The 23,099-nt window shown below is 50.6% G+C and overlaps 1 protein-coding gene across 1 annotated transcript in view; it reads right to left on the bottom strand.

Moving 5' to 3' along the window:
- Positions 1-23,099, bottom strand: part of ST8SIA2 (ST8 alpha-N-acetyl-neuraminide alpha-2,8-sialyltransferase 2) — a 73,127-nt gene that overhangs the window by 5,371 nt on the left and 44,657 nt on the right. Inside the window, exons 4-5 of the mRNA XM_040256982.1 lie at positions 18,054-18,311; positions 14,207-14,500 (exon numbers count right to left, since the gene is read on the bottom strand). Of these exons, the coding sequence (XP_040112916.1) occupies positions 14,207-14,500; positions 18,054-18,311 (552 nt within the window). The remainder of the gene's footprint in view (positions 1-14,206; positions 14,501-18,053; positions 18,312-23,099) is intronic.

Here is a 23,099-nt window from a genome sequence, read left to right as displayed (position 1 = left end):
GAAGTGGCTTGCCCAAGGTCACCGAGGTAGAAAACGACCTTGCCTCGAGCTCAGTACGTAACAGCGCACGTGTGCTCAGTGGAGTTCGACTCTTTGCGAGCCCATGGCCTGTAGCCCACCAGCCTCCTCTGTCCGTGGGATTCTCCCCGAAAGAATCCTGGAGTGGGCTGCTGTTTCCTGCTCCAGGGGATCTTCCCGATCCAGGGACTGAACCTGAGTGTCTTGTGTCTCCTTCATTGGCAGCCAGATTCTTTACCACTGAGCCACTAGGGAAGCCCAGGCCTGTTGAAATCTAAAGTAGGGGCTGGCAAACCTTTTCTGTAAAGGGCCAAGTGGCGGCCACACTCCTGGCCTCTGCTGTCCTAGCACTAAGCAGCCACAGATGACACACACAGGTGTGGCCGATCTTGGTGCTCTGGCCAGCTCTGATAAGGGGCTGCCTCTTGCGTGATGCCCACTGCCTGGCACCATGCCTGGCTTTGGCAGGGGCTGACCTCCTTGCCTCCTAAGCATCATCAGATTTCCTTCCCATCCCTGCCCACAGGCCCTGCGACCCTCTGATGTGGGCTGCCCAATGCGGCTGGGTCCCACAAAGGAGTCTGCCAGAAGTGTTAGCGGAGACAATGGGCAGGGTGGGGAAGAGTGCTTGTTGTTGTCTAGTCTCTAACTCGTGCCCAACTCTTTGTAATTCCATGGACTGTAGCCTACCAGGCTCCTCTGTCCATGGGATTTTTCAGGCAAGAATACTGGGGTGGGTTGCCATTTGCTTCTCCAGGGGATCTTCCTGACCCAGGGATCAAACCCACATCTCCTGTATGGGGAAGAGTGGAGCCTTAGGCTAAGGGCTTCCTGTGAGTGAGGCACTGAGCTCCCTCCATATATAGAGGGCCTCAGTTTACCTGCATGAGAAAACAGTAAGGAAGAATCCACCTCCATTTCACCGACTAAGCGACAGAGGTTGAAAGGTAGTTTCAGTGACAGTTCTATCAACAGCCACCTGTGTGTCCTTGAGCAAGTCGCTTCTCCCTGCTGAACCCACTTTTCACATTTATACAATGATGGGGCACAGACCAAAGGATCACCAAGACAGCCTCCAGGGGCTTCCCAGGTGGCTCAGTGGTAAAGAACCCACTTGTCAATGCAGGAGACACAGGTTCGATCCCTGGGTCGGGAAGATCCCCTGGAGAAGGGAATGGCAACTCACTCCAGTGTTCTTGCCTGGAGAATCCCATGGACAGAGGAGCCTGGCAGGCTACAGTCCATGGGGTCACAAAGAGTCAGACACAACTGAGTGACTAATCAACAACAACAAAGACAGCCTCCAAGTTCCATATAATCCAGAAGTGGGAAAACAGCCATTCTCATTGTCATCACTTTTGCTTCCCATCATGGTTTTTCTCCTACTTGGATTTAGAATGAGAGTGTGGACCAACCTCTTTATCTCTAGTAAAACCTTCCACTTACCCTATGCTGAGCCCCTTCATTTTTTTGATTTAAAAATATTTTTTGGCCACATCACATGGCATGCTGGATCTTCCTTGATCAGGTATCAAACCCGTGCCCCCTGCACTGGAAGTCTTAATTACTGGACAGTCAGGGATGTCCCAAAGCCCTGTAAGTGTAATGCACATGCTCAATGGCACTGAGCAGAACTTGGGGGGACCCTGTGGGGTGAAGGCAGGGAAAGTGCAAGGAGGAGAAGAATCCACAAGAGAGCAGCTGGTCCCCGCGAAGTGCTTATCTACATCGGCTTAACCACCTCTAGCAACGGGCAGCTCGTCCCCTCCTGAGCTAGTCCACTGCACTTTCAGCTTTAACTCAACACTTACCACCCTAGGCTGCCCACTGGAATCGCCTGCGGCTTTAAGAGGACCGAGGCCTGGCTCCCACCATCCAGGTGCTGCCTGGACACTGAGATTTTTAAAACCTCCCCTAGTAAATTCAACTGTACAGCCAAGGCTAAGAAGTCCTGCTCTAACTGGCAGGCAGTTCTGCTACAAGAACCTAAGAAGGAGACTTGTTTAGAGAAAAGAGATGGTTAAAAGTAAGCATGAGGCATAGTCACAGAGCTTTAAAGACAACTGGGCCTAGGGAGCTCATCCAGCTTAGCAACCTGGCAAGGGGATATAACTGAACGAGCTGGGACACGTGTGGAGGGGAGCCTGACGCTGGCCCCTGTGCTGCCAAGGGGTTTTACGGTTGTCCTGTGCGGTGCTGTCAAATTTTCTAATTTTTTCAAAGCTATCCGAAATCTGGATTTTCAAGCAAATTCTCCAAATTTTTAAATGTTGGCAACTAATTTAAAACATTTAAAAAATAAATCACGTGGGTCCCTCTTGAGTGAGTTAATAGACCACATCTGTGAGTAATCCACGGGTCTCCTGGATCGAACTCATTTCCGTCTCTCAATTTACAGAGGAAAAAATGAGAATCCAGGGTGACCTGCCCGAGAAGAGGCAAACTTCTCACGCAGCTGGTCACATAGAGCTCGGATAAATGCAGCTTCCCCACTCCTGTTTCCTGGGCTGTTTGTGCTCCATGGTGATTCTGTAGGGGAGGGTGTCGGGGCTGAGATGAGCTAGCTGCAGCCGCTGTGGATGGTATCCAGAGACACACGAACCACAGGCTGTGTCCCCGCATGGGAACGTCTCACAGATTGCTCACTTTCTGAGATATTCAAGCCTAACAACAGCCACATGCCATATTCGGGATTTGCGGTTTATGTTCTGATTGCAAGGCTTTAGCGGGGTAAGACCTTTAGAAATTACTTTTTTTTTTCCCTGGCCATCGATGCTTTGACCAGAGAGGGGCTGGGAAGAATGAAATCAGTGGGGAAACATCCAAGTAGCTCCTAGGTGGGTCTGAGGTTACCCAGACCTGTGCTGTGCCCTCCTCATAGATACGCCTGTCCCCGACATGTCCTCTGGGTGAACTCTCCCCCCCACCCCCAAACTAAGCTCATGAATCACGTCTTCCTGGAAACGCTCCCTTTGTTCCCTTCTCTTCTCCTCTGCTCAAACTGAGTTAGTCATTCTCCCCGTTGTTACCACGAGTTTTGTTTCCATGTTTCTCACTGTGCTTCTCAACCCAGGCTGATCCTTCATGACTGTCTGGGTTGGACTCCCACTACACTGTGATCTCCCCACGCCTTACGCTCCTTCGTGGGGAGATCAGAGGCCCCTGGCTCGGTGAGTGCTGCAGCCAAGGCACTGTGGCAGAGACACCATCACTCGACCAGTTCTCTGTGGGCTGGCCTACATCTCTCAACATCCCTTGTCAAAGAGCTGGGGTCACGTGACCAGTTCTGGCCAATGGGCTGCAGCCGGAAATGCCCCCTGCGGGACTAATGGTTCTTCTAGTGCTTTTTTTCCTGCCTTGGATAACCTCAGTGACTCCTGGGAAGATGTCAGCCTAAGATAGAAGAATCCTAAGTCCTTGAATCGCTGGTTGGAAGAGAGCCCCCGCCAACCTACATCACATTTTGCAAGGATGAGAAACTTCTGTTGTGCGAAATGACAAGGGCTCCTGGGATTGTTATTGTAGCATAAACTAGAATTGATTATCCTGGCTTCCACGGCGCTCGGCAAGTGCTGGACTTAAATGGAATTGCAAAAGGGGTAGCAGTAGGAAAGGAGGGGGGCGGCTAGCAGTGCACGCAGCTTTGTGATTCTGACCGGCTGGGACAGGAAGAGAAATGCCCAGCCTCTCAGATCTGCTGCCCAGGATCGCTCAGCGAAAGGTATTAGGAGCAAAAGCGGCTCCAGAGTGAACTGAGATCAGCGGCAGGAGGGACCCTCTCATTTCCGATTCTGCCTCTCTGGGTAAACAAGAACTCCCGAGCGAGGTCTGACAGGGACATGGGGCCGCCATCTAACGAGCAGCTTGTTCTAGAAGCTGGCAGAGTTATGCAGGAACAAATCACTCTCCATTTCCTTTATTTCTCCTCAGCCGCCCTGGCCAATTTAGAGACAGTGTGCGTGGCCGACTTGTAGACGATTTCTTTTCCTAAGGATAACAGCTGGGTGTTAAAACACAAACTAATTAATTTTGCCTTCCCAAATGAGGTTAGCTGGGTGTATCCAGGATGCTGCATTGACAATGCACCTTTAATATACCAGTCTGGAGGTTTTAATTAGAAGGCAAAGTAATCTCCAAGAAGGCAGTAATTATTTTTCAAAGCGGTTACCCCAATTGCCAAGACGATTAAGCGCCATGTTTTACGAGCGTGGACGGCAATAAATGAGGAGGGCCAAAAATCATCACCAAAGTGCCTTTTTTGTCTTTCTCCCTGGATTCCCGTGCTCAGCACATGGCAAGCATGGTGGTTGCCACTTTCAGAAAAAGTGGCCAAGAGGGCTTTTTCTAAGCTGAAAGCACTTTGTGGGATATGGCTCATATCATCCCCAAGGAACAGCAATGTGTCACAGGTGGTTGCTGAGGGACTCTTGGTGATGCTTTGCACAGATCAGCAGCAAAGCCAGGAGCAGGGCTCTCAGACAGCCTGGTCTCCCATCATCTACATCGGCAGCCAGTGGTGTCCAGGAACCCCACAGCCCATCACTGTCCTTGGGAACATGTGAGAGCTCTGGCGTCTTGGGGGGCATCTCAGGATGTGGCTTTCCAGCTTTGTGGAAGTGGAGATCGGAGGTTTGTTTCAGAGGCTGGGGTAAACCTGCAGAGCTGGGCAAGCCCTGGGGATTCCTGAGGCCGATGCCTGGTCCCAGGCCTCCATGCTTACCCAAGTTGGTGCTCTCAGTGAGCCAGGCTAGCCTCAAGTCTGACCATGCCCCCCATAGAGCCCCTGTGACTCCTGAGATCCATAGGAGGACATCTAGCACCCTCAGCTCAACTGGTGAAGTCCCTGAGATCTGGGCTTGAAATCCCTCCCACCATCTGGTGTGCACAGCCACACTATTACCAGGGACTTCTGGCTTCTTCCAGGACACCACTACCTCCTACTTCTCCTGGCTGGCAACTCCTTCTTACAGTCTCAGCTTCAATGCCACTTCCTGCAGGAAGCCTTCCAGGACCTGCCTGGATGCTTCTGTGTCCTGTGCACTGTTTGTTTCCTATTCTAGCACTGACCATGCTACAATGACTTGTTTACTTGTCTTTCTCCTCCCGTACAATTTAAATTTCTATGACAAGTGGGTTGACTTTCTGCTTCCATATTACCCCAGATCTTAGTATAGCTCATCTACAAAGTGGGTGCGTCACAATCTTTATTTAATGAAGCAATGAGTGAAGCTGAGCAAGTAGAGGCTAGTGTCTGCCTTTGGGGGAACTGGCAGGAGAGGTGAAGGAGTCCAGCCTTACCCTAAACCCTTCTAGGCAGATACTGGATCCTCACATGTGAAAGGTAGGCTTACAGCATGCTAGACAGTATGTTGCCCAAAGAAAGGAGGAAGAACAAGATGCTGGTTACTTAAGGGGTTCCTCCTGCTACATATGAGTCGAGGAGCTAGCTCCCTGCTCAGGGAGTCAAAAGACAGCCAGTCTCGCACAGATATTGCATCTGTCCTAGGGGCCATGCAAGGACCTGGCAAAACCATTTCCTGGGGGTTTAAACCTTCTGGCTAGGGCTTTGCTGGTGGCTCAGTGGTAAAGAATCAGCCTGCCAATGCAGGAGATATGGGCTTGATTACTGTTCCGGGAAGACCTCACATGCCTTGGATCTCACAAATATACCCGTGTGCCACGACTGCTAAGCCTGTGCTCTAGAGCCCATGAGCTGTGACTACTGAGCCCATATGCTGCAACGACTGAAGCCCGTGCACCCTGGAGCCAGTGCTCGGCCACGCTGCAATGAGAAGCCCGCGTGCCACAACTAGGGAGCAGCCCCACCCGCTGCAACTACAGACAAGCCCACGCAGCGACACAGACCCAGCACAGCAAAAGCAAGCAAAACAAAAGGCACCTGCAGGCTAGATTCCAGCATCTAAGCTGCTGCTGCTGTCGCTTCAGTCGTGTCCGACTCTGTGCGACCCCAAAGACGGCAGCCCACCAGGCTCCCCCGTCCCTGGGATTCTCCAGGCAAGAACACTAGAGTGGGTTGCCATTTCCTTCTCCAGTGCATGAAAGTGAAAAGTGAAAGTGAAGTCACTCAGTCATGTCCAACTCCTAGCGACCCCATGGACTGCAGCCCACCAGGCTCCTCTGTCCATGGGATTTTCCAGGCAAGAGTACTGGAGTGGGGTGCCATTGCCTTCTCCAAGAATCTAAACTGATGCCACTCCAAACAGAAAATATATATTCATATATTTAACCTCACTCACAATGGAAGGAATCCAATTTCACACAACAGTCAGATGTCATTTTTTTCACCAGATTGGCAGAGATAGCAGGTATTAATAATATGTCATGTTGGTGAGGTTAAGGGAAAACAGGTATTTTCAATAATCATATGTGGGAGTGTAAATTGGTACTTACCTCCAGGTTGGGCAATTTGGCAATCTCTGGGAAAACTAATAATGTGTGTAGCAAAACCATCTCTTTGTAGCAATGGCACATCTAAAAAGCAAGCCTACATACACACATGAGTGTAGATCTCAGACTTGGATGATCTCTGTAATAATGATTATACCAGCAGAAGATTGCAAAAGCCTGTGATGCCCACTGATGCCTTCTGCTTACAGAAATTATGGTCCAGATATGGTGGACTGTTAGGCAGCTGTGAAGGAGAAAGAAGTGGTGCATGTCGATATGGAATAATTTTCAGAATTTAGCAAATGCAGTACTTAACACATGCTCCCTAAGGTGTGAAAGTGGATATCTCTGGAAGGTTACACATAGGAAAACCAGTTTAACAGGCTGTCTCTGTGGAGAAGGGCTCATTTTTCACTTGAAATCCTTCTGTACTATTTGACTTTTTCTTTGGACTATGTACCTGCTATTAAAAAAATGGAGACAATCCATTAAAAATGACCAAATGCCATCACGCTTTAACATTCCAGTCCTTCCTCCCTTTCTTTAGGTGACACCGCCATGAGCTTCCCTGGTAGCTCAGTTGGTAAAGAAACTGCCTGTGATGCAGGAGACCCAGGTTTGATCGCTGGGTTGGGAAGATCCACAGAAGGAAATGGCAACTCACTCAGTATTCTTGCCTGGTGAAATCCTGTGGACAGAGAAGCCTGGAGGGCTACAGTCCAAACAGGGGTGGTAAAGAGTTGGATACAACATAGTGACTAAACCTCCACCAGGGAACACACTTTCACGTTCCATATTCGTGTTCGCTGGAGGAGACTGGGGCAAACCACTACCATATGCCTTGTGGCCAAAGAAAGCAAAACATAAAACAGAAACGGTATTGTAACAAATTCAATACTGTAAAAATGGTCCACATCAAAAAAAAAAATCTTAAAAAATCTATTAAAAAAAAACCCTCATATGTTGAAGTCCTATCTCCCAGCACTTCAGAATGTGACCTTTGGAGATAAAAGTCTTTACAGAGATAACCAAGTTAGAGTGAGGTTATGAGACTGAGTTCTAATCTAATCCAACTGATGTCCTTAAAGCTGGAGACAGACACACGGAGAGGATGATGAAGACGGTCATCTATAAGCCACAGAGAGACACGTGGGACAGATTCTTCCCTCAAAGCCCCCAGAAGAAGTTCTAGCCTCCAAACTGTAGGGCAACACATTTCTGTTCTTTAGGTCACCCGCCCTGTGGTGCTCTGTTACAGGAGCCCTTGCAAACTAACACACTCGCTGTATAATATGCATTTCCCTTTCCACAGCCCAGGAAGGCGCAGGCCTTGCAGACTGGACGTCTCCAAGAATGCGGAATTCATCCGTTCCTAAGAGGCAACCATCATTTCAGATGATCGTATCTGATGGAATGTTCTTCCCAGTGTCCATAGGAAACTGGACTCACTCTAGATCAGGGGTCCCCAGCCTCCAGGTCATGCATGGACTGGTACCTCTGTCAGATCAGTGGCAGCCTTAAAGTGCACAATTAATGTAATGTGCTAGAATAAAACCATCCCCTACACCAGCCCGTGAAAAAAATTGTCTTCCGTGAAATTGGTCCCTGGTGCCGAAAAGGTTGGGCTTCCCAAGTGGTGCTTGTTAAATAACCAGCCTGCCAATGCAGGTAGACATAAGATACATGGGTTTGATTCCTGGGTCGGGAAGATCTCCTGGAGGAGGGCATAACAACCTACTCCAGTATTCTTGCCTGGAGAATCCCAAGGACAGAGGAACCTGGCGGGCTGCAGTCCATAAGGTCACACAGAGTCGGACCCGACTGAAGTGACTTAGCATGCATGCACACCAAAAAGGGCTGGGGACTACTGCTATAGACTTTCCCAGAACTCATTCTACACCTGCAGGAGCCTTCATTTATTGATTTTTGTGTTTCCCCAGCACAGGCCTGGAACCCTCAAGATGTCTGGAAGTATTTGTTGAATGAAGAAAAACTGCTGTCATGCTCTTTGGAGACTTCTCTTTCCAAATCCTTTCAACTTTTGAATTTCTTTGCCACTGTGGCCCCTCTCCAGCCTGGTACCCAGAACTGAATGAGGTTCTCCGAGTGGGATTTGACCAAGCCGTAACTGAACTCCCTGACTCTCAAAGATGTTATCCGTCCATCCATTGCTAAGGATGTGTACTGTTAAGATCATGTTATTCCTTTGGGCGACCACACCTCTGCCGATGGTTGGTACTGCCGATCCCTCTGTACCCATACAGTCGTTTGGAACCCAAGCAGAGAGTCTTGAATTCACTCATTCATATGAAATGTCTTCCTCTTAGATTGGCTCATTGTTTCAGCCTGACAAGGGCTTCCGTCATGGCTCAGATGGGAAAGAATTCTCCTGAGATGTGGGAGACCCAAGTTCGATCCCTGGGTTGGGAAGATCCCCTGGAGAAGGGAATGGCTACCCACTCCACTGTTCTTGCCTGGAGATGATTTTCACCGACAGAGGAACCTGGTGGGCTATAGTCCACGGGGTTGCAAAGAGTCGGACATGACTGAGTGACTGACACTTTCACTTCAGCCTAACAAGAGAAATTTGGATTCAATGCTGAGGACCCAAATATTGGGAATTCCCCCAAAGTCACACCACCTGTGAATTTGCTAATCAGACAACTGACGCCTTCAAGGGCGTCTGTGCTGTTGTTTAGTTGCTGGGTCTTGTCTGACTCTTTGCAATCCCGTGAACTGTAGCCCGCCAGGCTCCTCTGTCCACGGAATTCTCCAGGCAAGAATAATGAGTGGGTGGGTTTCCATGCCCTCCTCTAGGGGATCTTCCTGACCCAGGGATTGAACCTGCGTCTCCTACGTCTCCCACACGGGCAGGCGGATTCTTTACTACTGAACCACCTGGGAAGCCCCTGACTTCATGCAAGTCACAGGTAAAAAAAAATGGGACAGTTGGCAGGACAGGAGGCTGGTAGTCAATCAGTGACCCTGGGGCATCAATGGTCAACAGATAGAGATCAGTCTATCTGTCAAGGACACGGGAACAGGGTGGCGGTGGGAGGGGCAGAGAACATTAACCTCTATTGTGGATTCTGATCGATCCCCTTCCTGCCCATCTGAGTGAGCGTGGGTGATTCTCTCTCGTAGCATTCCTGAACCTGTTTCCTTATGAGTAAAATGGGTCTGGAAACAGACCCTCTCTCATACGCTTGTTCCGAGGTGTGCTGACCTTCCTGTTTGTTCTGCCTGGTGGGGAAGCTGCCCTGTGTCTGGGACAATGGTGCTGTGCACGTGGAGTCTTGATAAGCTGCTCCCCACTGTGGTTTGCTAAGACCACCGGTGCAGTGCAGCAGCTCCCAGCCCCCTGAACTCACAGTGTGCCCCAATACAGAAGTGGGTGGGTGTGAATTTCTGCTGCACCTGGGACACTGCATTAAACTGAGCCAATGTGGTTCAGGGCAGGGTTGTGACTCTCACTGGCTGGGTGACCTCATACAAGTCACAAAACTTGTCTGGGCATCGGGTTCCTCATTTGTAAAACAGGCACAGGGTGTCTCAGAGTCAATTCCCACTTGACAGTCCCACCAGCAAGCACGAGGATGCCAATTTCCTCGCACTTGTTATTGTCCACTGCTTTGATAACAGCCATCCTAGTGGGTGTGAAGTGGCAAGGCATTGTGGTTTTGACTTATATTTCCCTAGTGATTAGTGATGTTGAGCACCTTTTCATGTGCTTATTGGTCCCTTGTATATCTTCTTTGGAGAAATGTCTATTCAAATCTTTGGCCATTGTTGAAGTGAACTGTTTGGTTTTCTTTGTTGTTGAGTTATTGGAGTTCTCTATATATTCTGGATGTTAATCCCTTGGCAGATACATGATTTACAAATATTTTCTCCTATTCTATGGTTTGTCTTTTAACTCTCTTGGTGTGTTGTTTTTTTGGCACACACAGAACTTTAATTTTGACAAAGTCCATTTTTATTTATTGTATTATTGCTGTTGTTGCCTGTTCTTTTCAAGTCATAGTTAGGAAACCATTGCCAAACCCAAGATTATAGAGATTTGCCTATGTTTTTCTGTGATAGTGAATTTCTTCTAAATGAACTGCACACTTTAAAATGGTTAAAATGGGATACTCTCAAAAAACAAAATAACAAATGTTGGTAAGGATGTGGAGAAATCAAATAGCAAATGTTGGTGTGAATGTGGAGAAACTGGAACTCTTGTACACTGTTGGTGGACTGTAAAACGGTGCCTGCCACTGTGGAAAACTATAGAGGGCCCTAAAAAAATAAAAAATAGAACCACGTATAATCCAAGAATTCCATTTCTGAGTGTATATCCACAAGAACAGGAAGCAGGTTCTCAAAGAGATATTTGCACACCCATCTTCATAGCAACTCTATTCCCAAGAGTCAAGAGGTAAAAATAATCTAAATGTCCATTGATGGATGAAAGGAGAAACCAAACGTGACATCTGTATACAATAGAATGCTATTCAGCCTGCAAAGCCGAGGAAATTCTGACACATGCTGCAACATGGATGGACCCTGAGGACATCCCATTAAACAAATCAAGCCAGTCACAAAGAAGAAGACACTCTATTACTTTACTTATGTGAAGTATCTTTTAGGGGAACTAATGGGCTCCCTGGTGGCTCAGACGGTAAAGAATCTCCCTGCAATGTCGGAAACCCGGGTTTGATCCCTGGGTCGGGAAGATCCCCTAGAGAAGGAAGTGGCTACCCACTCCAATATTCTAGCCTGGAGAATTCCATGGACAGAGGAACCTGGTGGACACAGTTCACGGGGTCACAAAGAGTCAGACCCAACGGAGCAATTTACACAGATGAGGGATCCAAAGTAGCCAAATTTATAGACATTGCAGTAGAATGGTGGTCACCAGAGCTTGGATTTATGAGGAGAAGGGGACTTATGTTTGATACGTACAGAATTTTGGATTTGAAAGATTAAAAAGTTCTGGAGATCTGTTTCACAACAATGTGAATATGCTGGACACTACTGAACTGTACAGGTAAAAATGGTTAAAATGGTAAGTTTCATGCGGTGTATATTTTACCACAATAAATAGTGTTTATCTGATCCCACCTCATAAACAGGGGTGAGACTGGATTAAAAACCTCATAAATAGATTTTTAATAAGGAAATGAGATTATTCTGCAAACTATAGTCCATCTTGGAACTTTGAGGTGAAGAGCGCCTGACAGGTGAATTTGACTTGGTCCATTGTTCTTTAGAAACCTTTATCAGATGGAGCCTAACTGTACTTTCCTTTCTGTGGTTTGACCCTCTGATCCTGATTCTACCTCGTGAGCCTACAGAACAAGTCCACTCCCTTGGCCAGTGGTTGGAGGCAGCTGCCGTGATCGCAGCAGCCTTGCCTGCCTGTCTCCCCTGTGTCGGCACAGGACTCACTGTACCGATGACAGGACCTTCAGTCACGGCTACTGCTCCCCAGAGGATACAGAGAGAAAGCGGGGCTTGTGAGACAAGCCACCTGGTCGAGCTTGTTACACAACTAAGCGAGTAACCGAGCTGGGATGTGAACCCACGTGTCCCTGCCTCCCAAACCCCTGTTTTTGATGCTAGGCCAGATCGCCTCTTGGCCAGCTTCCTCCTCAGCCTTCCTCTCTATGACCCCTGGGTCTTTTCTCAGATGTGTTTGTTCTGTGCCCCTTATCAGCCCACGCTTCTTGCAGTAAACACCAGATGAGCTCCCATCAAGACAGAGGCAAGCCCTTCCTCTCAATAAAGACACTGTTCATCTCCTCAATGATCCCTACTGGACACAAACCCTACAAGGCCCAGTGTCCCCACAGAAGGAGGGGGTCCTTGGCAGAAATCAGTCCCAAGCCCCTGGAGCCCTCATCCCCCACCTCCTCTGCTTGTTAAAAGGAGAAGCCCTCCCCATTTGTCTCCTGGAGTATTTCCTCCTGGGAGTTCCTGCAAAGGAAGACATGGCAATCTCAGGATTAACAGCCTGTTTGTTTAAAGGGTTTATTACTGGCTCTTAATGCTATTTTGACAGGTGAAAGTGAGTCAATTATAACTGGAAATAGCTCTGGCTGCATCGTTTCTTCCAGGTGGTTGCCCATTCCCCAGCCAAGGGACTTTTTCTCTCTTTACCAAAAGGCAGTTCATCTCCTTCCCTTATATCCTCTGACCTCTAAATCACATAAAGACCTCCTTCCAAGAAGAAATGATGTTAAAGGCATGGAGACTGAACCGATGAGTTGGGGTTGCTGCGACAGCCCCGCTCTGGGAGGGGATGAGCTGAGCTGAAAGTTGCTCAGTCGTGTCTGGCCCTTTGTGACCCCATGGACTGTAGCCCGCTAGGCTCCTCTGTCCATGGAATTCTCCAGGGAAGAATACTGGAGTGGGTTGCCACTCCCTTCTCCAGGGGATCTTCCCGACCCAGAGATTGAGCCTGGGCCTCCTGCATTGCAGGATGATTCTTTACTGTCTGAGCCACCAGGGCAGCTCCCTGTAGGGGGGTGAAGTGGGCGCTAAAGGGAGGCTTGACAGGTCAGCCTCCAGGATGAGGGACGTGGCTAGTGAGCTCTGGTCCGTGCAAGTATCACTCTGCTCCATCAGCCACGAGTGTCTCTCACTGCCTGTTTCTCTGGGTCTTTCTTGGGGGCAATGCATTTCTGTACTGATACCGACTCTAATGAGACCAGTGTGGGTCACAGGCTCGGGTGCCTCGAGGGGTCACCTTTATGAGAATAGCATGAGTGCTTTCTGGGCGGTTCACAGGGCTTCCCAGGTCACACCAAGTGAGGCTAAGGCCCAAGTGAAGACCATCCCAATGTCCCTCGGAAACTGTCTTACCACACCAGAGGAAGACTGCGAACTGCCAGGGGACTGGATGAATCATTCGATGTAGGACCAAGATGGGGGGGCAGGACTGTGGTGGGGTATATTTGTAACAGATATCTCATACTTAACATGTCAGAGAAAGAGCTCTGTTTCTCAACATGCCGAAACACAAACAAACTTCCCCCAAATCCTCCCATCACAGAAAATGACACCATCGACCAAGCCCCTGCTCTACCTCTAATCTTGACAGCCGCCTTGGATTTTTCTCTTTCTCTCACCCCTTGAGGTCCTTAAACAGAATCCGTTGGCAAGTACTGCTGCGTCTACTCCCAAAAGGCTTCCCCGGTGGCTCAGACAGCAAAGAATCTGCCTTCAATGCAGGAGACCCAGGCTCTATTCCTGGGTCGGGAAGATGCCCTGGAGAAGGGCATGGCAACCCACTCCAGTATTCTTGCCTGGGAAATCCCACGGGCAGAGGAGCCTGGCGGGCTACCGTCTGCGGCTTTTGCAAAAGAGTTGGACATGACTGAGCGACTAACACTTAGATACTACTGCACATGTCCTAGCAAGCCCGGCCACACTGTGGCACCTTCATGCCCACCATCCCAGTCTAAACCACTGTGAGTCCCAGCCTGGACTCCTGCAAGAGCTTCCCGACAAATATTCCTGCTTCTGTTCCTGCCCCCTTATGGCTCCTTCTCCGCTCAACAGCAGTTGGAGGATCATTCTCCACACAGCGCTCTGGACAAGCAATACCCCTCGGGCAACACCAGCATCCCACATGCTGCCCATCTGCCGACCCATCTCTCCAGGACACGAGGCTCAGAGAGGCCAGGCGACTTGCAGAAGTTAGACAACTAGTGAGTAGGGCCTGCAGACAAGCAGCTGGGAAAGGAATACGCCCCCCCACACCGCACCCCTCCCGCACCCCGGGGCCGCTCACCCGCGGACGGCGTGCAGCAGGCGCAGAGAAGGGTACGCAGTCCGCACGTTGACGTGGTGCTTCAGGATGAGCTCATTGACCCACTCGACGCGCTGCTTGCCACCCCTGGCCATGAAGGCGGGGATCCACAGGATACTGCCGTTGAGGCTGTGCAGCCGCTGCAGCAGCTTCTCCCGCCACGTGGCGTTGACCAAGTCCTCGAAGGCCCGCTGGACGACGGAGGGGTTCATGGTCACCAGGTCGGTCTTGAGCCCCACATCCCGGGCATACTCCTGCACGGGGGCCAGGTTGCACCTGCCGGAGAGAAAGGCGGCGATGAATGATGCTTCAGGGAAAGCTGAGGCACCACTGCCTATCCTTCACTTTATCCATCCTTTACTCTCTTGGCTTCCTCCTCATCCCCAAACAAAGACCCAGGGCATCTCCCTGCGCTTTCTTGTCCCCTCTGGGATCCCTGTTCCTGCTATGAAGAAGATCTCCTGCTATGCATATTTATCGGGTCCTTAGCAAATTCGTGGGCTTCCCAGGTGGCTCAGCAGAGGAAGAGTCCTCCTGCCAATGCAGGAGGACGCAGGAGATGCGAGTTTGATCCCTGGTTTGGGAAGATCTCCTGGAGGAGGAAATGGCAACCCACTCCAGCATTCTTGCCTGGAGAATCCCACAGACAGAGGGGCCTGGTGGGCTACAGTCCATGGGGTCGCAAAGAGTCAGACATGACTGAGCATGCTCTCTCTCTAGCACAGTCATAGAAACTTGCTGGGCCCAGGAGTGGTACAGTGCCTGCCTTCTGGTGCTCAGGATCTTGGAGAAGAGCCCTCAGCCCACATGGTGACCATGTTATAGGCAAGTGTGACTGGGTCACATCAGGTGACAGAGCATGGGCTCCAAAGACACACTCCTGGGTTCAGAATTCAGCTCTGACACTTTCTACCTGGGCTCCCCAGGTGGCGCTAGTGGTAAAGAACCCACCCGCCGGTGCAGGAGACATGAGAGATGCGGGTTCAGTCCCCGGGTCGGGAAGATCCCCTGGAGGAGGAAACGACAACCCACTCCGGTATTTTTGCCTGGAGAATCCTATGGACAGAGGAGCCTGGCGGGCTAGGCTACGGTCCATAAAGTCAGCTAGAGTCAGACACGACTGAAGCGACTTAGTGCATTCTACCTGTGTGACTCCAGGTAACCTGCTCAGCCTCTCTGTGCTTTCTGAGAGCTTCCCCGCTGGCTAAGGAACAGCCACAACAGCTTCTGTGATGGAGATCACAGCAGGGCCCCCTCCCAGGGATGAAAGCAGTCCCCAGACACCCACAGTACTTAGAAAGCTGCTGGACCACAGGGAGAGCTCAGTACATGTTCAGTTACCAGCATCCTCCCAGGGAGGAGGCGCTTCAGGTGGTCTTCCGGAGGGGGTAACCGTGCGGGAAGTCTAGGAGGATGGAAGAGAAGAAGCCCATTTGTGGATGAGGCTCCTCAGGAGAGTGTTTCTCCAGCTTGCAAAAGCTGGAGAATCACCTCAGGCACTGGTTAAAAATACAGACTCCCCAGGTCCCTCACCTGGAGATCTGGATTCAGCAGGCGAGTTGAGGAATTGATAGCTATTTTTACAAGCTTTTCAGCTGGGTCTTATAACTGGGCAGCTTAGAAAACATCACACTGTGGCATTTTAGCCCCAGTGAATGTATTCCCGGGGCATAGAGGTGTGGACCTGTGCTGGTACGTATGGGAAGGCTGGTGATCTGGTCTGAGAGGGGCATATTGTGCAGTGGGGATGAGGCTGGAGAAGCAAGCAGGGTGAGATGGCAAAGGGCCTGTATGTCAGGGGTGCTGGCATCTGGCATCAAATGGGGGTGTGTACACAGCCGGGCCATCTGACTTTTGTCCCTAAAGATCTCACAAGTGTGCCCCACAGACACACAGATCTACCAGAGCCAAGGAGTCAAGGTCAAAGGACAACCACACGTTGCTCCAAGTGGCTCCCTCTTTTCTAAGTGTGTGTAGACTGCTGTGGATGTGGGTCCCAGGAGAGGCAAAGCAGGCTGTGGCCGAGTCTCTCCAAGTGTGGTCCACACATCAGCACAAGGGCTTTAGTCAGGCCTCACTCCATCCCTGATTACCCTGCCTCTTGATAAGCTCAGGTGGTTCATATGCTTGTTGAAGTTCAGAGACCACCAGCCCAAATACCCATTTGACAGATGATGAAACTGAGGCCCAGAAAGGGGAGTGAAACACTCTGAGTCAAGCGACAAAAGGATAGCAGAGCCAAGACCAGACTCCAGACACCATGCTGCTCATCTCTCTGTGCAAGTGTCCAAAACAAACAAACAAAATGTTGACTAGAACCTGCCGTGGCCTCTGGAAATCTTGGGGTCAGGCTGGGTGGAGCAAAGAAAGATCACCATGAAAATCAGGTCACCTCTGCCCTGGTCCCCAGGAGGTGACTGGACCCTCTGCATCTTTAATATTCTTCCTACCAAGGCCTTCCCTGGTGGCTCAGGTGGTAAAGAGTCTGCCTGCAATGCAGAAGACCCAGGTTTAATCCCTGGATAGGGAAGGTCCCCTGGAAGAGGGCACGGCAACCCACTCCAGTATTCTTGCCTGGAGAATCCCACGGATAGAAGGGCCTGGCGGGCTACAGTCCATATAGGGTCAAAAAGAGTCGGACACAACTGAGCGACTAACACTTTCACCTACCCTCACCTCTTCTCTGGCTTCTAATCAGACAAACCTGCCACTTCCCTCCCCTTCTCCCCTCTGTCTCCAATCTTTAGACTCGAGGGCTTTGAAAAAAAGAGACTGAGCCAGTGGGGACACTAGGCACAGACAGAACCAGGCAGAGGACAACAAATTAAAACCTGGGTGGCTGCTGGGCTGTGGCGGCTCGTCCATCACAGCGGACACAGGAGTCAGTACACCATCTAGTCCTACGTCCTGAGGTCCAGGGAGCTCTGTGATAAGGCCGCTTCCCAAAGCTGAGGACAAGGCTTTCTTTGCATCAAGACGGTCCCAATGGAAATGTGAGACGCGGTTCCGCCAGGGCCGGGGTGTGTTTGGGATGAAATTCGAGGCTCTGTGTGCCCTGCTTTTGATCAGGGGACAGCGAGGCCTTGTTTCTGAGTCTGTCTGGGTTGGGGTGGGAGGTCAGATGTCAGGGCCAAATGTGTCCCCAGATGACTGGAAAATGAGAGCTGACACTTTGGAGAGAATAATGGTCAAGGCTACCCAAGCAATTCTAATGCACAGGGATCTAAGCCACCCAGCCTTGTTGCCCCCTCACTCCCCAGGTTTTGTCTACAGGGTAGTAAAGATACTAGTAGAATACACCTTAAAAGAGTTTTATAAACTTGGACCAAAAACTGGCCAAGAGACTATTATTTTTAGCCAACATTTTGTCCTGGATTCTATCCAGGGGTCAGCAAAGTTTTCTGTAAAAGGCCAGGTATTATTTTAGGCTTGTGGGCTGTATGCTCTCTCTGTTTTGATTCTTCAACTCTGTCCAACTAATCCACTGCCGTGAGAAAGCAGCCATTGAGGATATGAGAATGAATGAGCTTGGCTGTTGTTTCAATAAAACTTTATTGATAAAAACAGGCTGTGGGACAGAGTCTGCCCGCTTCTGTTCTAGATCAGTGATACTCAATCTTGGTTGTACGTCAGAAGCCCTCAGGCTCCCTGGGCTCTGACCCTTCAGATGGATTTAAATGGTCTGGGGCACAGCCTGGACTTTGGGACTTTTCAAGGCTACCCGAGCAATTCTAATGCACAGGGATCTAAGCCACCCAGCCTTGTTTCAGCCTCTTGGGATAACTGGCAATGCCTGCCACTCTGGATCCAGAGTAGCTATTGCGGTTACCTGATGACGAAGCTGTGGGTGTCAATCTCCTGCCCGCAGCCGCTGTTCAGCAAGACCCCGGAGTTGCCCACGATGGCACACGTCCCAAAGTGCTTGTTTTTCAGTGGAGACGTTCTGGGGAGAAGCTCGTAGAGGTTCTGGGACACGTTCATTGTGCTGTCTCGGTCGAAGATGTAATGAATAATGTCTCCGGGTTTCAGGGTCCCCTTGAGGACAGAAATGTCCTTTTCAGCATCCAAGAACTTTAAGATTTGCTTCCTGCAAAAGCCAGACACACATGAGAAAAAAGTCTGCTGTTGCTAACTGCCTTTTGCCCGCCTGGCTTTTCCTCTCCTCGGTCACTCTGCAGAACTGCCGTGGACCCGCACCCAGGTGAAGTGAGAGGTCAGATGCCCTCTGAGAATGGGTTCCAGGCAGAGATTGGCAAAATGGTCCAGAGGCCAATCTGGTGGCTGTGCTCACACCCCCTTTCTAAGAGACAAGACACCCACCCTGGGAAATGACGTCATTAGGACTCAATGCGAGATCATCACGGAGGAGCCTGGAAGGAAAGGTGACCCATCGAGCTGGTTTGCCTAGGAAAGCACGGTCTTAGACTGAAAGCTCTGTGCCCCAGGGGCAAACTGTGTCCCTGAATCTTGGGCAAACCCAGACTGTAGTCATCCTATGTCAGACCCCCTTCTCTGAGTGGGATTCAGGGTCACCATCTGACAAGCAGTTCTGAATTAGGAACAGGAAACCGAGATGACCCCTGTCCCTTCTTCCTCAGAGCCCATTTTCCTCCCTGGCAGCCTTGTCTGGGTGCAGTAGGGGTGTGTCAACACTCCCCCTCAGTGGGCCCGAGAACACGGCCTGAAGCCTGTGCGCTGGTCCTTTCTGGGTTGTGCGCTTTCTGGCCCTCCTCACCGCTATTAGCTTGGAGTTTGTCGACTGTGATTTGCGAAGCCCAGAGAGGTCTGGTCCCATAGAGCAGCACTGCTTTGTGTTGAGGACAAAACAAGAGGGCATCTCTCTTGGCTCCAGGGTGAGTTTTAGGGGGAAAGTTCCAGAATCATCTAGCAAAGCACATAAATGGGATGGGATGTGGTCAGAAAAGGGACCGAAATTCTCAGAATCCCCTGGGGAATTTTATCCCAAGAAGCTGGGGATCCTAACTGGAGGTTTTGTTGTAAAAACTGTATATGTCCCAAGGGCTTCCCTGGAGGCTCAGATGGCAAAGAGTCCACGTGCAGTGCAGGAGACCTGGGTTCCATCCCTGGGTCAGGAAGATGCCCTGGAGAAGGGAATGGCTTCCCTCTCCAGTATTCTTGCCTGGAGAATCCCATGGACAGAGGAGCCTGGCAGGCTATACAGTCCATGGGGTTGCAAAGAGTCAGACATGACTGAGTGACTCACTCACATACACATACACTGCCCCAAAGATTTTTAGAAATGATTCAAGTCATTAGGAGAAGGAAATCTGGTACCCAGATCAGCTGGAATTAACTTCACTTCCTGTAGCAAGCAAGCCCCCATATAGAACAGATAGGATGAGACTGCTCTTCTTTTCCACCAAGCTCCAGAGGGACAGGACTATCGCACATTTTGCAAATGTAAGGATTTTCAAGGTTGCTGCCCCATTGAACAGATGGTAACACTGATCCCTGAGAGTCTGTGCACTCTGAGATGACCTGTGATGTATCCTGGTGGGGTGCACATTCAATCCTTGAGGAACCATAAAGAATTCAGAAGTCCAGGTTGACGCCTGAGAAATCCTGATTCTCAGCATGGCCGGGGTCTCAACATGCTGTGAAAGGCTCCACAGGGGACTCTTAGGTGGGTCCAGGTTTGGGAGCCTTTGGCATTGTCCAAGGGTGGCTAGAATGCTTGACAGGGCATGACGCTCTATTTCCACTGGTTTTGCCTTATTAATGACCTGAATCTTGTGTTTTCATGCATGGAAAACCACCCTTGATGAATAATTTCTATCTCCTAATGGAAAACAGAGGCATTGTTTTTATTTACTGAACCTTACCAAAGATGATGCAATTGACAAACTAATACGGCTTGGAAATTGCTGAAATCTTTGCAATTGCTTACCCCAGAGTATTTAAAAGCAAAGAGCCCCCAGAAAGCCCACAGAGAAACTCCTCTGTGCCTGAATTAATTTCTAACTAATTATGAGAAATTACTACCAATTATTAAACAGCATTCCAAATCACTCACAGAATCTTTATTATGAATAATGTTGGTGACTAATTGAAGGAAGATGAAGGAGATCCTTTTCCCCACTGGGTGAAGGCACGCGGTTCCTGCCGAGGTAGCTGTGTGCTTGCAGGCTCCCCATGAAGGCCACAGTCTGTTCTTCTCCAAAGGGGTGGGGATAGCCTTTTCTCTACCCGGTGGTGGGAGAAAGGGCAAGTGGAGATCACAGGTGGGCTTGTTCTGGCAGAAAGTTTTCATTCACGGGTGGTGCGTATGTGTGCTCAGCCACGCGGTCGTGCCCGACTCTTGAGACCCTGTGGACTGGAGCCTGCCAGGGTCCTCTGTCCATGGGATTTGCCAGGCAAGAATACTGGAGTGGGTTGCCACTTCCTTCTCCAGGGGACCTTCCCAACCCAGGGACCAAACCTCCATCTCTTGCATTGGCAGGCAGTTTCTTTACCACTGAGCCACACGGGTGAATGAAAGTTGAAGTGTTAGTTGCTCAGTCATGTCTGACTCTGCGACCTCAGGGACTGTAGCTCACCAACCTCCTGTCCATGAGATTTTCCAGACAAGGATACTGGAGAGGATTGCCAGTCCCTTCTCCAGGGGATCTTCCCCACCCAGGACTGGAATCCAGGTCTCCTCAATTGCAGGCAGATTCTTTATCATCTGAGCCACCAGGGAAGCCTGGGGTGAATAGGAGCCCCCCCCCAAATATATAAGGCTTCCCTGGTAGTTCAGCTGGTGAGGAATCCACTTGCAATGCAGGAGACCCGGGTTCGATTCCTGGGTTGGGAAGTTCTGCTGGAGAAGGGCTAGGCTACCCACTCCAGTATTCTTGGGCTTCCCTTGTGGCTCAGCTGGCAAAAAATCCACCTGCAATGCAGAAGACCTGGGTTCAATCCCTGGGTTGGGAAGATCCCATGAAGAAGGAAATGACAACTCACTCCAGTATGCTTGCCTGGAAAACCCCCATGGACAGAGGAGCCTGGCAGGCTACAGTCCATGGGGCAGCAAAGTGTCAGACACAACTGAATGACTAAGCACAACACAGCCCAGACCAAATATATGTCCACCTCCTCACTAGCTCAGTTGTAAAGAATCCGGCTGCAATGTAGGAGACCCCGGTTTGATTCCTAGGTGGGAAAGATCTGCTGGAGAAGGGCTAGGCTACCCACTCCAGTGTTCTTGGGCTTCCCTTGTGGCTCAGCTGGCAAAAAAACCTGCCTGCCATGTGGGAGACCTGGGTTCAATCCCTGGGTTGGGAAGATTCCCTGGAGAAGGGAAAGGCTACCCACTCCAGTATTCTGGTCTAAAGAATTCTATGGATTGTATAGTCCATGGGGCCACAAAGAGTCGGACACGACTGAGCGACTTTCACTTCACTTTCACTTTTCTAACCCTTGGGAACTGCAAGGTGCTATATTTGGAAACAGCATCTTTGCAAATGTAATTAAATTAAGGATCTCGTGGTCATCTTGATTACCCCGCTGGGCCTAAATCCAGTGACAAGTGCCCTTATCAGAGACAGGAGAGGGGACACACAGCCACAGAGGGAAAGGCTCTGTGAAGATGGGGCAGAGACGAGCGGCTCGGCCACATGATGGGGAGTGCCTCGAGTCAGCAGAAGCTGGAAGAGGTGAAGACACAGTCTCCCCTGGAGCCTTCAGAGGCCACGCTCAGAATTTGGGCCCCCAGAACAGTAAGAGATTGCATTTTCTTTTTTCTGAAGCATCAAGTTGGTGGAAATTCATTAGAGCAGCCTCAGGCCTAGCGCTCCCCAGGACTGCTGACCAGTGGTCAGTAAGGGCAGGCTGGCAGCTGTTGGGGTGTAAGATGAAGGCTGGGGCCCCCATCACGGGGACCTCAGATGAGACCCTGAATGAAGGGGGCAGAAGGGAGGTGACAAGCGTCCACTCCTTCAGGCACTTTCTCAGCTGCCAGCCCTCCCAGCTCATCCTCCCTACTCCCCACACCTCCTCAGGTCCCAAAGCCAAGCTTCAAGAACCAGGGGGTGGGGGCACCTGAAGGGAGCAGCTCCCCGCTCCACGTGGTGGCCCTTCCAGTGGCTAAGGTCAAGGCTGACTACCAGGCCCCCGCTCCCCGTTCCCAGCCTTCTCCCCGTGATGTCAGAGCTTTCCTGCCTGGTCCTGGCTACCACACCAGCAACGCTGAGCACAGACACCAGACTTTAGGCAGCAGCGTGGCATGCCTGGCAAACTGCTAAGTATCCCTCAAAACCCACTGCTCCTGGCAAGTTCTCTCCTGGCTGGCCCTCTTAGTCCCCTTACAAAATGAAGCGCTTTCCCCACCCATTTCTATGAGGTGACACTGCCCACTGCCGGCATCTCACTGCCCACGGCCAGCATCTCACTGCCCATTGCCAGCATCGCACTGCCCACGGCCAGCATTGCACTGCCCACAGCCAGCATCTCACTGCCACGTCCCAGCTCTGTGACACTTGTGTCTCCTGCAAGCATGTCTGATCCACGTCAGCTCCCGGCACACCGTCTGCAAGGGAATGGTTGGGCTGCACTGACCAGCCTGTGCCGGGTCTCCTGTGGCTCTGTCAAAGCCAAGTGGCCACCGCGCTGACCCTGGAGTCCCTCCCCCCAGCTCCCCATTCCCACCACCCAACAGTGACCACACCGCTCTGGAAACATCGCTCTGTAAAGATCAGGACAAGAGGGGCTTCCCTGGGGGCCCAGTGTGGTGAATCCACAGGAGACATGGGTTTGATCCCAGATCCGGGATGACTCCCCAGGCCAAGGGGCAGCTGAGACTGCACCACGCCTACTGAGCCCAGGCTCGTGACTACTGAGCCCATACGCGGGGACTACTGAGCCCGCATGCGGTGAC

The sequence above is a fragment of the Oryx dammah genome, unplaced genomic scaffold, assembly GCF_014754425.2.
Source record: "Oryx dammah isolate SB20612 unplaced genomic scaffold, SCBI_Odam_1.1 HiC_scaffold_16, whole genome shotgun sequence".
Lineage (NCBI taxonomy): Eukaryota > Metazoa > Chordata > Mammalia > Artiodactyla > Bovidae > Oryx > Oryx dammah.
This window is presented reverse-complemented; position numbering and strand designations above follow the sequence as displayed.